Below are 17,691 nucleotides of genomic sequence, written 5' to 3'. Positions count from 1 at the left end.
ACGCGAGAAGAGGTGGCTGCTCTTGATGCAGCTTTCAGTCATATCAAGCCCCAGCTTGCTGAACGCATCATCGACATCATGGACCAAAGAGGTTATAAGCGGTCTGTGTTCAGCGACTATGTCCCCAAGCATAAATGTCCTCCGCATCCACTCAGATGGGAGACCCGACCTGAAGCCGACCCTTTTGCGACGTTGGACCATTCTCAAGAGTACCGTGGTGTTTACTCTGCGCAGCTAGTGATGAAGGTGTTTGCCCTCAAATACGGTTTCTCTAGACGCGGTAGTTTGTAATGAGATTCCATCGTTTTGCTTTGTGTTCGCTGTGTCTGTACTCCCGTGTAATCCAAAGAGGCGCCTCCAAAGGAGAATTGCGGAAGGAGTTAATGGAGAAATAGTGTTGGCGCCGTTGGTAATCCCCCTTGACCGTCACGTACGATTCCAACCGAGTATTTGAACAGACAGGTAGGATAGACAGAGTACACTTCATGATTCAAGACTATACGTGTTCTTCTCCAACTTGCAAAGTAGTCAGCGACCGCGTCAGCCAAAAATCGAGATAGCACACCTCGACCTCTAGCTCCCTGCGCACCCGGTACTCGTCGTCCGCCTTTATTACAACGTGGTAGTCGTCCAGGTCCTCGATGACAAAGTTTTCTCTTTCGTTCAGCGCCATTAGGATCTCTTTCACCGCTGGGTCGCTGTGGGCAACGTCAGGCCACTGAACAGAGTGTACTGAGTGGGACCGACCAAGTAAGAAGGACGCCTAGATTAGCGCAAGTGAGCCGCAAGCAGCCCCAGAAGCAAGGTGAACGCACTCTTGATGGCTCGCATGGGAGTTGGAAGCAAAGGCAAATCGCGGTCACGTGCAATTCGATGACTCAATGTCTACGGTGTACAAATCCTCGCGCCAGCCCGGAAAGCGATCTACCAGTACAACTTGTCTCGGCTCGCCTTCTCTTCCTACCCGCTGACTTGTCAGCACCCTCAACAGCAAGCCACCATCAGCGAGTGCCACGAAACCATTCGTAGCCTCTGCGGACAGCCTCCGAGGGCTGTAGGGCCCTATGTGCCACCGTCTTGGATATAAAGCCAGTTTACACGCCTCCAGATGTGGCACCCGTCGAATCAAAAGGTTTAATACACCAAGATAATGATCACCACCAACGCCCATCCAATCTTCGACCTCGAGGTACCTCAACTTGGGCAGTACAAGTTCAGACTCCAGCATGGCGATGTACTGAGAAAAAGGGTTGGGGAACGCCAGTCGCAAATGCTCCACAGACATTGTAGCATTCAGGATATTCGCAAACGCGTTCTGGCCCATCGTGTTGACCGACAGGTATAGATAGCGCAGTTGACAGGCGGAACGAGCGAGGAAGGCTGGAAGAAACTCGTCGGTGCTAATGTTTTCTACGACACCACCAGCGGGCCGCATATCGAGTCTCTTCAGTGCGGGAAGGGTAAGATACGGCAGCAGCCATTCGTTCTTTGTCTCCAAAGAGCGCAAGACCTCGTGTTTATATGGATTAGGATGCTCCATAACCAGTTGCGCGTCCATTATGGGGGAATCGTGTGAGAGATGAAGAAGACCAGGACAGGCGCGGAGCAAGTCGACGGTGGATGACGGCGTAGCGGAGCCATATATATGCAAACTCGCGAGTTGTGTCCACGGTAAAGAGTACCTTCGCCCGTGACCTTGGTTGAGGGACACAGAGGCGAGTGACGGTGCTTGGGAAACGTTGATAATGGTGTCTGTATCTTGCCATGTCGACCCGTTCGGCCAGAGCTCGAGTTTTCGCAGGCCCGGAAAGGAGATAGCATCGTCACCGAGCTCGAGATATGTCCAATAGGGCAGACTAAGAGTCGCTTCTCTCCAGCGACTCCGATGCGCCACTGCCGCCTCCAGAAACGTGGATGCACGAAACGGCCGACTGGTGTGGAGGCACAACGAAATTGGATAGTTCGCCGAGCGCGTCAACCACAGTTTGAAGAGCTCTATGGACCCGTTTTCGCTGAAGACGACGTTTGTCCACAGTTGTGGCATACCAAAACAAATCTCTCTCCAACGACGCGATATTTGGGCCAATAACAGCGGTGCCTCCGAGGGAAGGACGCGATGCGATTCGAGTGGTATACAGTGTTCGAAGATGAGACACAGGATTTCTGGAGGGACATCCACAATGCTCATGGTGGTGGTTCGAGTTCAAGTTGCGAGATCATCCATCAATGATGTGATGCGATTAGATTAGTATACATTTGACTTATCAGATCATCTAGTCAGACCTCTATACGTCGCCTTTTCCTTCCTCGAACGGCGAGGGTGTGGTTTGTCTCGAGACCGACTTTTCATTTGACCCGATAGGCCCAACACCACGCAGACACACGACCGCGAGAATTGTACACAGCACCGACATGGCGAAAGCAGCCCAGTTCGCGGTCTGATACGCCTCTAAAGGCGCCCTCTCGTCAGCATCGGACAACTTGGCATCAAACGCAATCGTCGTGATGGCAAGACCAAACGCGGTCCCAAGCTGGGTAAGAGTTTGGAATATTCCGCCCGCCAGACTCTGCTCGTGTGGCAAACAGACCTTGGCGACGAAGAGTGTACCTCCAGCGAATATGAAGTCTGCGCCAAACACCGAGAAAACTGTGGAGGGGAAGCCAAAGGCCCAATACGATGCGGAGGGTACTATCAATGCGAAGAGAAGAGGCGCGATTCCCGTGAAAAACGTGCCACAAGCTAAATTGAAGTCAGCTTAGTCCCACACACACGCAGCGGTGCCCCGTACCAATGAGGATCATGAAATCCAACCGGCCAACAACGAGCATGACAAACACATTGCACAGGAAGCCGGTCACCATCATTGGCAGCATGCGGACTGCGGTGTGGACAGGAGACAGTCGGAGATAATTCTCATAGTAGACCTGGGCCCAGAAATACCACGAGAGGAACGACGCCCATTGAAAGAACGCGATGGCTTGCATGACCGCAAACTTCCCCTTTGCCCGGGTCCACATCGATAGTTTCATCAGTGGAGGCCGTTGTGTTTCGCTGTTCTTCTCAAGGTAGTACTGCCAAAAGATGAATGCGGCGAGGAGTAGTACACCCAAGATCAAGAGGGCTACTATGTCTGAACAACGTTAGTCCGCGTGGTTGTTGAGGTGGCTGAGTCCTGACTTACAAGGCGTCTTCCAGCCCTTTGAAGCTATTGAGCCTTGGCTTAGCACAAATACCAACAACGCTAGACCCGCAGTAACCAGAAAGGCGCCTAACCAGTCGACACGACGGTCCGTCTCCGTGCTGGGGAGGTCTGGATCGATGAGGAAGTAACCCACGACGGCACAGAAGACACCCAGGCCACATATGAGGTAGAATGGGGCGTGCCAGGTGGCCCTACAAAGTGGGGTCAGCCACAAATAAAAAATCACGGCACTCCGTGTCACGTACCGTGTATACTGCGTCAGCAGACCCCCGATTTGCGAGCCCACAGCGCCTCCAATCGGCGCGCCAGCGGAGAAAGTCGCGAATGCCGCTGAGCGGGCGCGAGAAGGCGGGAATGCATGGGCTAAAATGCCAAGCTACTGAATTAATCAACGACATAGGGCACGGAACGCTAGCTTACACAAGCCGGGATGAACGCGGCGGGACCCAATCCTTGGAAGCCTCGCAAGATGAAGAGCGAGTTAGCGTTCTTGGCGAAGCCGCATCCAAGGGAGAGGAGGCCCAGGTAGACTGTCCCCCCGAGATACATCTTTTTGCGTCCGTATAAATCGGCCAACCGGCCAAACAGAAGGAGGAAGCAGCCCTTGAGTAATGACGTAAAAAAGTGGACAGATTGAGAGGATTGAATACGCACCGATGAAAGTGAGAAGGCGGAGACAAGCCATTGTAGCTGATTCTCTTTGATGTGCAAGTCTTGCGCGATCACAGGGAGGTAAACCGAGACGGAAGACGAAGATGCAAGCTTCGAGAGTAAGAAGATTAGTGAAAACCAGAGAGCCAGGGGAGCTCACGTTCGTAATCATGGCGAGGGTGCATATCAGTACCAGCGAAACCGATCTCCAGGCTGGTCGCTGGGCATGGACTGTGAGTGATCCATCATGATACTGAGAGTCGACAGTCTCGTCTTCTGCGGTACCCATAAGACTTCAGACGGGCGGGGAAACCGAGAAAGGACCTCTACGGTTTTATAGCACGGGCGGAAGGAAGAGTGGGTGCTGTCGGCCGAAGGTGGATGAAGAATCGTGCCGTCATCAAAAAATAACAACAATTTCCGTCAACATGTCCACATGAGCTTGCCACCGATCATAGCATCCACAAACGCTGGTGCGCTTTGTTTAATGGGTCGGCGCGGTGCGCGCATCCTGAGCAAGTTTTGACTAATCGCTTCGGGCAATGTGCGGCCTTGAAAACACTGCGGAAAAAAGGACCATCCTAGTAACATAACGCCGTTTGTCGATACTTTCAGAGGCAACTCCGAGTCTGCCCGCAAGATCGCGGACGACCGATTTAAGAGTCATGACTGAAGCCACCGAGAAGTAGATACCAAAAGCTAATCGGCCGGGGAAGCGAAAAAAATGAGAATCAATGACGGCACGTGATATAGATAAGATAAGCAGATGTTCAAAGTGTGTCCGCCAAACATTGGTTTTTCTCGTTCATGCATCGACAGTCACCCAACTGTCCCTCTTTTCCGCCTTTGATTTCTTCCCAATTATCAACTTGACCGTCTTCACCTCGAACCCACGGAACGACAGATCCAAACCGACCTCCCTTCCATCGTGCTGACGCAAAGTCAGGGACTTTACACCCTCCCGAACGACTTCTTCCAGCAGGTTAGTCTCGTATGCTTTCTCGACGTTTAGACCAGTAGAAAGGCGCAGCTGGGCATGAGCATGTCCGCCAAACGCCTCGTACAGCCGAAGCACAACGCTCGTAGTCCCATCAGTCAAATCGTCATCTCCCCTTTTGACCGTCTCCAAGAATACATTTGGTGCGCCGGTGACATTGAATGGCGAGTGTGTCGTATTGAGGCTTCGAGCAGACGTCCCGGCACCAAGCGATCGGACTGAGAAGCGATCAGAACTATCGACAGCAATGGAATAAAACGTCACAAACTGTAGAGAGGCGAATTGAAAAGATAGGCCGCAGTTGGCACATCCGACTCGAGGAAATGACCTTTGTGGGGCAAGACCGCCCACGAGAAGGTATGCTCCCCTTGATCTTGTTCGGCATCCGGTTCGGTCGCAGCGCGAAGGAGCGAAATCCGTAAAACATTGCCCTGACAGGCGAAGCCATATTTGGATTCCGAAAGCAAAGCAACGCCGTAGCCATATTCGCTCAAATCGGCATACTGAAATCTTAGTCAGCCATGTCGGATTGAAGTGGGTCGAGTTTGTACCTTGTGACCGCAGACCTCAAACTTTTTTACGTATCAGATGTGAGCCAACGATCCTAGATTGGACCCACCTTGGCCATGTCCCAAGTGGTATTCTTGTGTGTTGGGCGCTGAACCCAGCCGAACTGCGTTTCGTACGTGGCATTATCACTGTGGATATCAAGTGGCAGCTCGACTAGGCTCGATAAGTGATAGCCCAAATTGCGCTTGAGCACAACGTACACTTGAGGAACTCGTGGCGCTCGTGCCAGTCAACCCAGGCATCAAAACGGAGCAAGCCTCGGGAGCCAGCTCTTGTCGTTGCTATTGAACCAATTTAGAGCATGATTAAGTTATTGATAGAAAGCTCACCAGGAACGGCATCAAGCGAGATCTTACGGAGTTGTCAGCAAAAATTCTACTAGATCGTGAAGCGAAACTCGTACCGTAACGCTAATATTACTTTGCCCATAGCGCACTTCTGCACGCACAGCAGCACGAAGTGGTCCATGAGCAACAACAGAAACATTCGCGAACTCAAGTTGTGTTGCCTTTTCGAGATGGTGGATTTCGACATCTACCATTTTGTCAGCTTGGCGGAGCAGTAAAAAACACGGCGTACCCCAGGCATCCCAAAAGTTCGGGCGATCTTCAAAGATGATCAGGCCACCAGTCGCGCCCTCTTGGATGAGCTCCCGTCTAAACCCCCAAATTCGGCTTGGTTATGAAAATGATTGAATGAAACCCACTGAAGTTCAACGTCAACCAAACTGGTGATCCGACCGCGCGAGATGGTGAGCTGCACACTTCCATTCCGAAGAACAAAATGATCTGCGCCATTAGTGTAGACTGTGGAATAACATCAGAAATGGAGACTCGGAGTAAGGAAAAAAGGGTTCACCAGATACGGGAGTAAAACCCCAAGCCTCGGTAACTGGTGTTGTTTCAACCGCTGCAGGACGTGCTCCGTCAGTGCAGTTGACCACCGCATAGCCCTCAGTGCCATCTGCGGACAACTGCGCAACTTGGGATCGCAGTCCGGCGGTAGTAGTCACGGGCAAGCAGACGACTTCCCGACGAGGGAAAAACGTGGTGTTATAGGCAACCAGTTCATCAAGCGTCTTCGCGCTTGCAGCAGGCTGAACACCACCTAAGATGACATCGAGAGCATCGTCGATCATTTTCTTGCCGTCCTTCTTGACTTCGGCGTACAATTTTTCGGCGTCGTCATACACCATGCCACTGTTGATACTCTCAGCCAAATTGTTCTTGGTGAATGGGAGATGACTAACATTGCAGAGCCAGGAAGAACTAGATTAAAGCATAAGGTTTAGCAGGAGAAGTTTCAACGAAGGCTTACCATCATGAACTACAAACAAAAGTGTTAGTTACATGTTCTCCAGTAAACTGGTCATCTCACATTGGTTGAGCAACACCTTCTCCCACGAATCATCAAGCGTCTGCTTAGGATACACGTATTTCTTGCGACCAATGAGGGAAGCCAATGTCGCGACGTGCTTAACAGCCTCCATTAGAAGAGCAACTCAAAGACATGATTGACTCACTTCAACGTCTCGGAGAAGAATTTCTGAATGCCTGTTGCCTTTCTTGATGGAACCTTGGACGAGTTCAAGGTGACGGAAAACACAATATGGTAAACCTCCTTACCATGCGAGGTATATGTTCCACGATGGAACTAAAGTAGCTAATTAGCAGTGAATTCGCCACTAAAACATGAAAACGAACCTCGAGATAGAGTTCGCCTCGCCAGTTGGGCAAGGTCTTCCCAGCTTTCGAGCTCTCGGAAAGATAGTCGAAAAACTCGTCAACAGAACGACCCATAACCACAGGAGCCAACTCTCGATGATTATTGGTCGTAGCACGGATGCGGCGAAGCTGAATTACTCGTCAGAGGTTGGCAAAGAAGACTTACAAGACGCACATTTTCCAACATCTTTGGTAATGGCCCGCCTCCTCCATCACCGTTGCCGAACACAAGCAGTGATGTGTCAGATGATTCGAGATTCTGGACAAAAAGTTAACTTTTTTGAGGCTTTTTCGGTGAGCAGCAGTGACCTTGTGGTTCGAAATGGCCCTGTTAACATCGCCAACAGTGGCTTGTGCTGTGTAGGTATCGACAGGGGTCATATGACAAAGAACTTGGGTCCCATCAATGCCGACCCAGTTGAACGTCGAATGGGGGAAGTTGTTGCTTTGGGGTTATATGAACGGGCTTCAACTATCGGTGCAACAAAGCCTTACATGTTGTTCCTGTTGAGAGAATCCCATTCGTCAATATGAAACCAGCACACAGCGTTCGAGACAAACCATGATAACTTCTGAGTAAAGAAGTATTTCATTCCCGCCCCACGGAAGAGCTGCGGAAGAGCTCCGCTAAGGCCAAATGAGTCGGGGAGCCAACCGGTTTCTGAGCTAAAAGATATGCCATCAGAAACATCCTTCAACCAAGGCGCACAACTTGCCGAACACCGAATCTGGATTGGAAGTATCGCTGGCCAAACACCATTTGGCGTACGAACGCCTCTCCAGAGGGCATATTTCCATCATGTTCGACCCACGCACCACCAATCGGGTGGAAATGTCCCGCAGCAACCTGATCGCTGAGCCGTTCAAACAAAGACGGGTATTGCTGCTCGAGCCACTTGTACTGTTGAGCCTGCGAACAGGTGAATCTGTGCTCTGGATAGCGTTCCATCAAATCAATCTGTGTTGACCAGCTACGAGCGGTCTGTAAAGTAGTTTGAGTATTACAAACTTCGGACCAAAAGGCACAATACCTTCTGCTGAGTGACTCGGTAGGGCCAAAGCCATGCTGTGTCAATATGACAATGTCCAATACCCCAGACTAAACTCCTGGGGGCGCCTTTGTCTTCGTAAACGGTGTCTGTATCCCAGCCAGTACCAAAAACCTTCTCTGCAAGGCCACGCGCACGCTTGATGGAGCTTAGGTCCTTGTGATTGAAGACATTCATGATCTCATTGGCAGTAGAAAGCGCGAGATTTTGCAAACTGTCGGGAAGTTACAAATTCGAGAATTTACCAGTCAGGGAACGGCGAACATACGGGGTATTTCCAGGCAGAGTGTCGACGAGTTCACGAAGGGTTTGGAAGTCCCAGAGCAAGCGCCAAGCATCTTGATTGGGGACAACGATGTCGGCCATGTCGAGGCGGAAGTAGCGGTTGGGCTATGATTTGTTGAATATAGAATGACGAAGATCCAGAAAGCGCACGTCTGGAGGACCAATTCCTCCGCCGCCCATTCCGAACATTCCATTGCAGGAGCTCTCGATGACGAACTTGTGGATGCCGGCCTTACGGGCAGCCGTTGGGATGATGTACTCGACGCGTCTGTCCCCCCCATAACCACCCGTGATCCCTACAAGCAAACGTGAAAACGCGCTAACGTTTGCTCGGGTTACTTGCCTTGCAATGGCGTTCCATCGACATCAAATATCATGGCTTCGCATCCTGGATCGAACTCAACTGCCAACCTTGTCAGCCAAGAATCGTGGGGGGGGGAGTTAACGTACATGTAACGCGTTCATACTTCTCGAAGTCCTTCGGAATGTGAAGGGTGACTTTCCACCAGTGATTCGTCTGCAATAGAAGATCAACAGTGTGGTAGGACACAAGGAGCTGAGGCGTGTACCCCTGCAAAGCATGTCATTAATGAGTGTGTGAAGCCAGAGCGGAACCCAACATACAACTGGGACCAAACGAGTCGCCCTTCTTCGCTGGCTTGAACTCCTGCTTCATGGCCTCGTCGAACAGAGGTTTGGTCAATCCTGGAGCACTCCATCTAAACACGGAAACGATATCAATATCCACCGTCTATGAGGGGAAGACTCAACGTACACTTGCAGCTCAACAAAGTCCGGGCCATCCTCCTTGCGTTCATAGAGCACTGCTCCAAGGTTGACGTCGCCGAAATGACCACCGTTGAACTGGCCGATGCGGTCCTGGGTGAGGTTCTTGATCCATTTAGCACCAGACCCAGGGTTGAGTTCAGGATATGGGGTCGAGCCTAATGTTATGCTAAGTAGTGTAGTGTACCTTACAGTGAAAATATACTGACTCGAGTGACCGTGGTGGTGGCAGCTCATCGTCGTTAAGAACGACGATGTGGGGATGACACGTGACTCGGACTTGTACATCAATTGAAGCTACATATGTCAACGACAAAAAGTATATGGAAGTTCAGCAGTTCAACAGTGGGACACTCAAGGGACAACGATCACGATGCAGTCGAAGATCTCATCGCTCAAAAGGAAAGTTTTACATTCATTCGACCTGCAAGGAGTCCCCAAGTCCATGTAGGGATGCGATAGTGAAGGAATAATTAAGGAAAGGGTGAAGGTACGACAGCGACGAAAACATGAGATTAGATGAGTTTGGAAGAGGGGGGTATGCGCTTGATGAATGCATATGCCAGGTCGTGATGCAAATATAAGAAAAGGGTACCAGTGAGAAATCTACATGCCACCGTAACCCCCTCCACCATACGCCTGATGCGGACCGGGAGATGGAGTTCGGCCAGCACCAGCATAGGCTGCTTGTGGGCCTGGAGAAGCACGTCCCCCATACATTTGGCCGGGCGCGGGAGAGCCTCGTCCATAAAGTTGCTGGGGCCCGGGGGAAGCAGAACGCCCGTACGCCATTTGCGGGCCAGGGGAAGGTGTCCTTCCAGCGCCAGCGTAAGCCATTTGAGGACCAGGGCTCGCTCTTCCAGCCATTTGGGTCATCGGGATAGCCTCATTTCCACCCCATTCCTGTGGAGGGGGTCCATTTGCCTCGTTGAAGGTTTGTGGGACAGGTCCGTGGTAGGGGTCGTAATAGCTGGCTGTGTTCATCGCATTGGGGTCATCGCGATAAGGTTGGCCGGGGTTCATATGTGGAAGTGGGGGAACCGCATATGGGTCTTCATTGGAGCTATGGAAGTCGGTTGACGAAGCGTTGTACGTATTCGCGGCGGAGGGCACTCGAGAAAGGTCTCCAGCGGTGTCGAAGCCAGACCGACCCGTATTGTGAACAGGCATTGCATGAGTGTCCCCTCCCTCGCCATGGGCGTTGAGCTCGGGCCATTTAATGGCCTCGTTGTCGTCGAATTCGCCACCCTTTTTCCGTGTCAACTTCCAAATTAAGAAGCCCGCCAGACAAAGGACCGCAACACCCCCAGCGGCTGCCAGACCCGCAATACCACCAGTGCTCAATCCGGGCGAGTCGTCGTCGTCTTTCTTGTTGTTGTCGGCCGGGGTCTGGCTGGGGGAGCTCGAAAGAGGTAGAGTGCTGGTCAATGTAACGTTTACTGTTGCAACTCCGCCATCTGGGGCTGTCGATACTGTCTGTGAGGGGATAAGACTGACAGTTGTGGATGGTGGTGGGGTTGAAGAAGGGCTCGAAGGAGCAGGGGTCGAGCTAATGGATGATGGGGTCGACGACGGTAGTGTGCTTTGTGAGGACGGAAGACTGGGTACAACTGAGCTGTTAGAAGGGCTCTCTTGCGCTGAGGCTCCAAGTGCTACAGCAAAGAGCACTAGCAGTTGGAGGGGCTTCATCCGAGAGGATCGAGTGAAAGAACGGTTGTCACACTTTCGTCACACAGGCAGGACGCGGCCATCATGACCTATAACAAAAAAAAATTCGTCCTTGCTTCAAGCTTCAAGTCTGCCATTCCGTCTCACTCAGTCTAGCTTCCCTCTGACTTTACACAAAGAGCTAACTGCAACTCCATCCACTTTTGATCCTCTTTGCTCTCGTTTTTGTCGCCTGTCGGCATGTCTCCACCGCTGCAGTGCATCAATCATACGTTGTGGTCTTGGCAGCCTGCAGTGCCTTGGATACTGAACTGGTTCCGTGTGCTTCTGCTGATTCCAATGAGTCATGGCTGTTGGACCCTCCAACAAGAGCCTAGAGGTTACTAGTACTAGTAATACTAATAGTATCTGGGGTTACACCCAAGTATCGACAAACACAAAAGAATATTCAAGTTTGACGCAGGACGCTTTCTTCACCCATAGACTCAGATGTGAGCTCATCTGAGTCTCCTTCAAGTAGCATGACCCTATATTCTTCAAGCACCACTATTTCAAAACCTCGACTTTGTACCAGTTTGTACCCCAAACGTTTGAAACACGTACGCGGAGCACTGCGCTAGTGAGCGCACTCAGCTTTGCAGCATTGATCCCCAGATGATCCTTTTGTTCGTCGTGAGCAAGTCAAGAGCAAGTCAGAGTAATAGGAAACGGCCAAGACGTGAAAGAGCTCTGGATTGGGCTCAGATTGCAGCAAACAAGCATCATGATTGCGATGAGACTTTTGCGAAACCAGCTTAAACGTTGCAGGATAAAAATACAAATGCAGCTTTAAAGAAGCCTAACCTACTTGGAATAAATATTAACAGCTATCCATGCTTATGCTAATACTCTGCGCAAACCCTCTCGCTGTGTCGGCGTGATGCTATCAGGGAACTTGACGTCCCACTGTACAACCAAGTTACCCTTTGTCCTAACACTCCCGTCTTTGCGTATCGGCATGCCCTCGTTGCTGACTATCGTCTCTTGAAAAGGCTTGACAACGCCAGGTGGGACGGCAATTTGCAGTTTCCGTCCATCGAGTGCTTCTACGACTTTCTTGCCGCCTGACCCCGTCAACGCATCAAGCAGCGGTATCGACACCTTGCACAGAAGATCGTTTCCTTTTCGCTCGAATGTTTCGTGGGGCTTCTCCTCGACAACGAATACCAGATCCTGAGCTTCTCCTCCAGGAACGTCGTTCCCTGCGTGGGGGAAACGGACCTTCGTGCCGCTCTTCCAGCCTGGCTGCACATGGATTTCGTGCACTTTTTCCTCGTTTGTCCCGTCTATCAGCTTGCGACCGACTTTCAGGCGTTTCGTGGTCCCAGAATAGAGCTCGTTGAGGGAGAGTTTGAGCGGTCGGGTGATTTCTGTCGGTGCGGCCGGTTTTGAAGGCGAAGCATTGCGTTTTCGTGATCCACCACCGGGCATAGCGCCAGGCATATCAAAGCCAAACATCCCAGGGTCGTCCATGTCGATATCTTGGTCGAACATCGTGTGCGATCGTGGTTGTGGCTTGGGAGGTCTGGTAGTGCGGGTCCTTCCACTGCCCATGCCCCCCATTCCATTCATGCCGCCCATACCTCCAAAGGCACCACCAAACGGCGAACCGCCGCCGAATATAGATCTGAAGGATGTCAGTATATCGGTCTTTAGGTTCTGTAGTCACTCACTCGAAGATAGCGTTGGGATCAGTTGCATGGAACCCGCTAGCCCCAGGCCCGTTGGACGAGAACGAAAACGTTGCTCCGCCGGGGAAAGAGCTCCCACCGGGGAATCCACTGAATCCACTAGACGAAAAACCTGGCCCGCCTCCGCCTTGTCCAGGCACAGGACCGCCAGACTTGAGGCCTTCTTCACCGAACTGGTCATATATTGCGCGCTTATTGCTGTCGCTGAGTACTTCAAAGGCTTCTGAAATCTACGAACGTCGAGTGAGACAACATACGTGGCGCTCGAGCATGGACGCACCTCTTTGAACTTCTGACTGGCTGCTTCTGAGCCTTGGTTCCGGTCAGGATGCCATTTTAGCGCCTGTTGGCCATGATTAGCAACCCAAGTCAATGAAGGAGTCATAGACACATACCATTTTCTTGTAGGCAGATTTTATCTGTGCATCGTCTGCAGAACGCTCAATGCCGAGCAGCTTGTAGTAGTCTTTTCCCATGTTGGTCGAGGGTATAGAGGAAGGATAATGTGAGGTGAGTCGCGAGCGCTGCGGCGGTGGTAGTGGTTATAAGGAGACACTTGGAATTTACACGGTCATCGGCCAACGTTCCGGAACGTGCTAGAAGATGACGTCAGGTGGCGGTGCGATAAGATACCATCAGTTCAGTCATGAATTGTTGGTCAAGCAAAGGTCAGAGCTCGGAAGTCGTGTCGATTGATGAGTGTAGTAATACATGAGGGAGAGCATAGGGCATATCGAGAGGTGGGGGCATACATCATAAGAGCATAGTACTTGAGAGCATATTCTGGGGCACTGCATGAAGCGGAAGAGAGAAAGACTCGACAGACTTCCAAGCTCGTTCTCGAAGAGAAAAACTGATAGTTCAATCGGAGCGACGTGGTTTTCGCAGCCAGAATCGGCTTGCGGCGCTCCTCCATTCCGTTTTAATTTTGAAGCTCTGAAAACTCCGATCAGGATTCAGTTGAGATGCGAGAAAAGAAAAGGCGTACGGCTTGGAAACGCCAGCATGGGCTGGCTAGCCAGACGATGTCGCATGGGTCCATGCTGAGCTCGAATCGCAGGGCGGCGAGAGAGAAACTCTGCCCTTCGCTCCTGGCCATATTCGTCACAAATGTTGGAAGGGATGGTGTTGTGGGTTCGCAAAGGCCGGCGGCGAGGTTGGGTCGCGTATTGGTTGGGGCTGGTGGGCGTCGGTGGCACTGCGCGTAAGACATCGCGAGCATCCATGAAGTGGCTCGATTGGCTGGACGAAGTCGGCGATCCCGAGCCGTGGGATTCAGAGCAGTCTGTGTCGTTTGACCCTCGACGCCTGCGGCGGTTTGGATTGCCAGAGGGGAAGAAGATCATTGTTGGGGCGGTGGCACAAGTGGCAAAGCTTGCCGTGCTCGCGTTCGCATGGGCCAGCGCGAGCTTGGAGCGATTGCGGTGCCTCACGGCCGCTAAGCCCTTCGCGACGATGTCCCCGGTGTCGAGCTTCTTCAAGGCAACCATGATTTTGAAGTCCTTGGCTTGCTCCTCCGTGACGAAATAGTTGCCAGAGCAGCCTTCCCCAATGCAGTTGTGCTGGCCAGGGGTCCCGACAGGCGGGTTGAGACTAGAGCAGAATGGCGTATCGCATTCGAGGTACATGTGGGATGGGTAGGGCAATGGATCGTGGTTGAAGAAGGCTGCCTCGGGAGGAGGGGAAGGTTGGGGTGTTGGTGGACGGTAGTGCAAGTCTGCGTGGATGAGCTCGCCTTCTTGGGCCGCAGCAAAGAACTCTGCGTAGCCTCCGGTGTTGAAGACGCTGTGCTGGAAATCCCGCTTTTGTTTTCGCTTCTCGGGATGAAGGCGAGCAAAAGCCTTGAGGATTCGTCCACCTGGTTTGGATAAGTGATTCAAGTCGAGAGGATAACCAATTGTGGATGACGAACCGAGTTTCTTGCCCATGGTTGAAGAGTATGCAGCAGGTGTTGAGCGGCGATATGAACTTGGGGGAAAGCGTTTGAAGAACTGTAAAGCTTTCTGTGGCAGCCTTATAAGTATTGCACAGCATGATTGTTGAGGGACAATGCGCAAAGTCAAAGCAGTAACTCCCATAAACAGGCCGACCTCACCCAAGCACAGTCACATGTGAATGAGTCGTCTTCCACACGGAAATTCCTCCGGGGATGAGGGCTGGCTGGGATACAAAGATTCCCTGCAAGGGACCTCTGAAAAATTAATGCCTGCCCGACATGGCCCGAGAATGTAGCCAAAATAAACGGTCCGATAAACCTTGACCTTGGTCTAAGCACAACAAGCTAATGCGACCAGTTTCTCAAGGAAAGCTATTAGGCAGATCGAGTTCCATTTCGTTGAGTCGCATGCTGTGAAGAGCCAAGGGATTTGAACAGGGAAGGACTTGAACTTCAAAATTCAGGTTGTGTTCCAAGAGCAACGGAGTGGCGGGAATCGTCATTCTGATGTTGAAAGGAAATTTGTGCGGTCGAGCGGGATTCAATGACGTGATATGGATGCTCCAAAGTCCTAGAGCACGGTATAGCACACAAGCTGGAGAGACTCTGAGTAGGTGGATGGTAGAACGTCAACAAGATACAGTGACTATGCGATCAAATCACTGACACTTGCTTTCACAAAATATTCCAAGCTATGAACCAACTAGGGGTCGCCTGCTTCGCGTCGCCACACACCTTGCTTTGCTCCCTTTTTAGTTCGTTGCAACCGTGCAGATATTATTATTATGATGCATAGTAGGGAACTGATGTCCTTCAGTGCCTACGTCGCCCTTTCTAGAAGCAGAGGGAGAGATGACATGCTCCCTGTACAGGCCAATAAACCCATTCAATGAGGGTGTGACACAGCACTACAGTATTCACAACACACCCATTGCCCATGCTGAAGAGGGAGAACAAAAAGCTGGATTGTCTTACACAGGAGATGAAACATTGGTGGGAGAGGACCCAGCCAAGTAATTGAGTTAGTAGTAGAAATTCGAGCAGTACACTGATTTAAACGGTGGCAGTGCTAATATTTGTACTTGTGTGTTTTTGGCAAATTTGATGGGGTATTTTAGACGGTGGGGGACCTTGCATTTTCAAAGCAAGGTGACAAAAGAAGGAGACAGGGACTTAGTGTACCGTGTCGAGCTATGCTGCAAGGACTACTTCACCTTGCTTTGAAAATGCAAGGTCCCCCACCGTCTAAAATACCCCATCAAATTTGCCAAAAACACACAAGTACAAATATTAGCACTGCCACCGTTTAAATCAGTGTACTGCTCGAATTTCTACTACTAACTCAATTACTTGGCTGGGTCCTCTCCCACCAATGTTTCATCTCCTGTGTAAGACAATCCAGCTTTTTGTTCTCCCTCTTCAGCATGGGCAATGGGTGTGTTGTGAATACTGTAGTGCTGTGTCACACCCTCATTGAATGGGTTTATTGGCCTGTACAGGGAGCATGTCATCTCTCCCTCTGCTTCTAGAAAGGGCGACGTAGGCACTGAAGGACATCAGTTCCCTACTATGCATCATAATAATAATATCTGCACGGTTGCAACGAACTAAAAAGGGAGCAAAGCAAGGTGTGTGGCGACGCGAAGCAGGCGACCCCTGTACTTGTGTGTTTTTGGCAAATTTGATGGGGTATTTTAGACGGTGGGGGACCTTGCATTTTCAAAGCAAGGTGACAAAAGAAGGAGACAGGGACTTAGTGTACCGTGTCGAGCTATGCTGCAAGGACTACTTTCTCTAGTGGTGCGTGCCGATTGCAACCGAAAAACCCAATCCATTGACACTCATTTATCACGCAGCTTTCTGAGAAAGCCCTCTGTTCTCAATTTCTCTCGCACAGAAGGGACATTCCCATACTCTGCGACTCTCATTCACGAAAACACCTCTAATGCCACGAAAACTCTTCTCTCATCCATCTGCGAACAACATTTCGTTTACGAACACAAATTTTGCACTGTTTGACGCAAGCACTTGTGTTTGTGTGCAATTTTACTATGACGAATCCACGAAGGAAATCTGAAGGACGGAATGCCAGGTGGAACATCTCTCCCAAGTCTCAACTTACAACCAACCGCCACGAGACTACGTCCTACCTTGACCGCCGACATTCCATTTCTCTGGCAAGAGATGGATACGTGCTATCGTGAAGATGCGGACCGCATTGAGAGCCTCGAGGAGACCGTTGAGAATCGTTGGTTTCTCGCTGGACAACATTGGTATGCTATAGCACGACTTTCAACGCTCAAGTCTCTTACTAGTTACAGATGGCTATCGCGCGAAGTAAACAACAGCGAACATTACAATCTGCGGCAGACGGTGCGTCCTTGCCTTGAGTTACAGTCCCCCACTTACGGTCAAGCAAGCTGTTCGCTTTACTCAGACACGCCTCGGGGGTTCTTTGAACATTAATACATATTTATATCCTGAACGTCACTTGGTTGGCCTAATGGCCGTAAGCCCAGAGCCCGCGACAAGGGGGACGCTATTTCTCCGGGACCTCTTCGACAACATGATTGGCAGACAACAGAGAGTTCCGTCAACCCACTTCCGACCAACAAGTACTCCCTCACACCTCTAATCCATCCCTGCGGAATTTTGTCTGCCACGACAGCCGATTACGTCGATGGTCTCGTAGGCCCTACATTCTAAACCCTCACACAAGCAAGGTGGCTAAACCTGCAAGCATGAAACGGCCAGGCGATTGGGCGGCAAGCCAAACGATATTCGGCTATCTGCAGACGCTCCCTTCCTGGTGAAGGGGCAACTCATCCATCGGAGGGAGGAACTCGGCGCAACAAACCCAGTCATTATCATCAAGCCACGACGAACAGAGCTGGAGCTTTTTCGGTCGGCCTTTAACCCGTTCTCGCAACTTTGGTGGTACCCGTGCCCGCCAAACCTGCCTTTCGGCAGATCCACTAGCTTGCTTCACCGTTTAACCGGCTTCATCGACAAATCGTCTCAGCCTCAAGGAGCTATGCTAGGTCTTGACGTTCGCCGTGATGGCCGATTCTCGAGTGATCTTGTAGTGCCCA

General features: G+C 51.1%; 5 protein-coding genes across 5 annotated transcripts; all 5 read right to left on the bottom strand.

The window, feature by feature from the left end:
- Positions 1 to 859: 859 nt before the first annotated feature.
- On the bottom strand, positions 860 to 2,188 carry MIND_00267200 (F-box domain-containing protein; the record flags this gene model as incomplete). Its single annotated transcript, XM_037359546.1, has 1 exon — positions 860 to 2,188. The coding sequence occupies one exon, from the start codon at positions 2,186 to 2,188 to the stop codon at positions 860 to 862; it is 1,329 nt and encodes a 442-aa protein (XP_037224641.1).
- A 97-nt stretch (positions 2,189 to 2,285) lies between these two features.
- On the bottom strand, positions 2,286 to 4,143 carry MIND_00267100 (MFS general substrate transporter; the record flags this gene model as incomplete). Its single annotated transcript, XM_037359545.1, has 7 exons — positions 2,286 to 2,740; positions 2,790 to 3,131; positions 3,183 to 3,394; positions 3,449 to 3,579; positions 3,624 to 3,806; positions 3,858 to 3,965; positions 4,015 to 4,143. The coding sequence occupies 7 exons, from the start codon at positions 4,141 to 4,143 to the stop codon at positions 2,286 to 2,288; spliced, it is 1,560 nt and encodes a 519-aa protein (XP_037224640.1).
- A 516-nt stretch (positions 4,144 to 4,659) lies between these two features.
- On the bottom strand, positions 4,660 to 9,517 carry MIND_00267000 (Glycoside hydrolase family 38 protein; the record flags this gene model as incomplete). Its single annotated transcript, XM_037359544.1, has 29 exons — positions 9,475 to 9,517; positions 9,255 to 9,423; positions 9,104 to 9,198; positions 9,030 to 9,050; positions 8,930 to 8,977; positions 8,823 to 8,882; positions 8,630 to 8,775; positions 8,463 to 8,584; positions 8,177 to 8,408; positions 7,862 to 8,127; positions 7,641 to 7,811; positions 7,455 to 7,590; positions 7,321 to 7,404; positions 7,125 to 7,274; positions 7,047 to 7,074; positions 6,944 to 6,996; positions 6,799 to 6,895; positions 6,739 to 6,747; positions 6,671 to 6,689; positions 6,280 to 6,620; positions 6,128 to 6,227; positions 6,001 to 6,077; positions 5,825 to 5,955; positions 5,751 to 5,772; positions 5,622 to 5,702; positions 5,471 to 5,574; positions 5,403 to 5,423; positions 5,120 to 5,354; positions 4,660 to 5,069 (listed from the first exon to the last, which is right to left on the bottom strand). The coding sequence occupies exons 1-29, from the start codon at positions 9,500 to 9,502 to the stop codon at positions 4,660 to 4,662; spliced, it is 3,456 nt and encodes a 1,151-aa protein (XP_037224639.1). The 5' UTR covers positions 9,503 to 9,517.
- Positions 9,518 to 9,871: 354 nt separating this feature from the next.
- Positions 9,872 to 10,954, bottom strand: MIND_00266900 (uncharacterized protein; the record flags this gene model as incomplete). The annotated part of the gene is made up of 1 exon (XM_037359543.1): positions 9,872 to 10,954. One exon carries the CDS (start codon positions 10,952 to 10,954, stop codon positions 9,872 to 9,874), a length of 1,083 nt encoding a protein of 360 aa, XP_037224638.1.
- An 855-nt stretch (positions 10,955 to 11,809) lies between these two features.
- On the bottom strand, positions 11,810 to 13,139 carry MIND_00266800 (DnaJ-domain-containing protein; the record flags this gene model as incomplete). The annotated part of the gene is made up of 4 exons (XM_037359542.1): positions 11,810 to 12,599; positions 12,646 to 12,893; positions 12,944 to 13,006; positions 13,059 to 13,139. The coding sequence occupies 4 exons, from the start codon at positions 13,137 to 13,139 to the stop codon at positions 11,810 to 11,812; spliced, it is 1,182 nt and encodes a 393-aa protein (XP_037224637.1).
- Between the last annotated feature and the right edge of the window lie 4,552 nt (positions 13,140 to 17,691).

The sequence above is a fragment of the Mycena indigotica genome, assembly GCF_014461135.1.
Source record: "Mycena indigotica strain 171206Taipei chromosome Unknown Mind.scaff0002, whole genome shotgun sequence".
Classification (NCBI taxonomy): Eukaryota; Fungi; Basidiomycota; class Agaricomycetes; order Agaricales; family Mycenaceae; genus Mycena; species Mycena indigotica.
The sequence above is the reverse complement of the archived record's forward strand: the minus strand, read 5'-3'. Positions and strand labels throughout refer to the sequence as shown.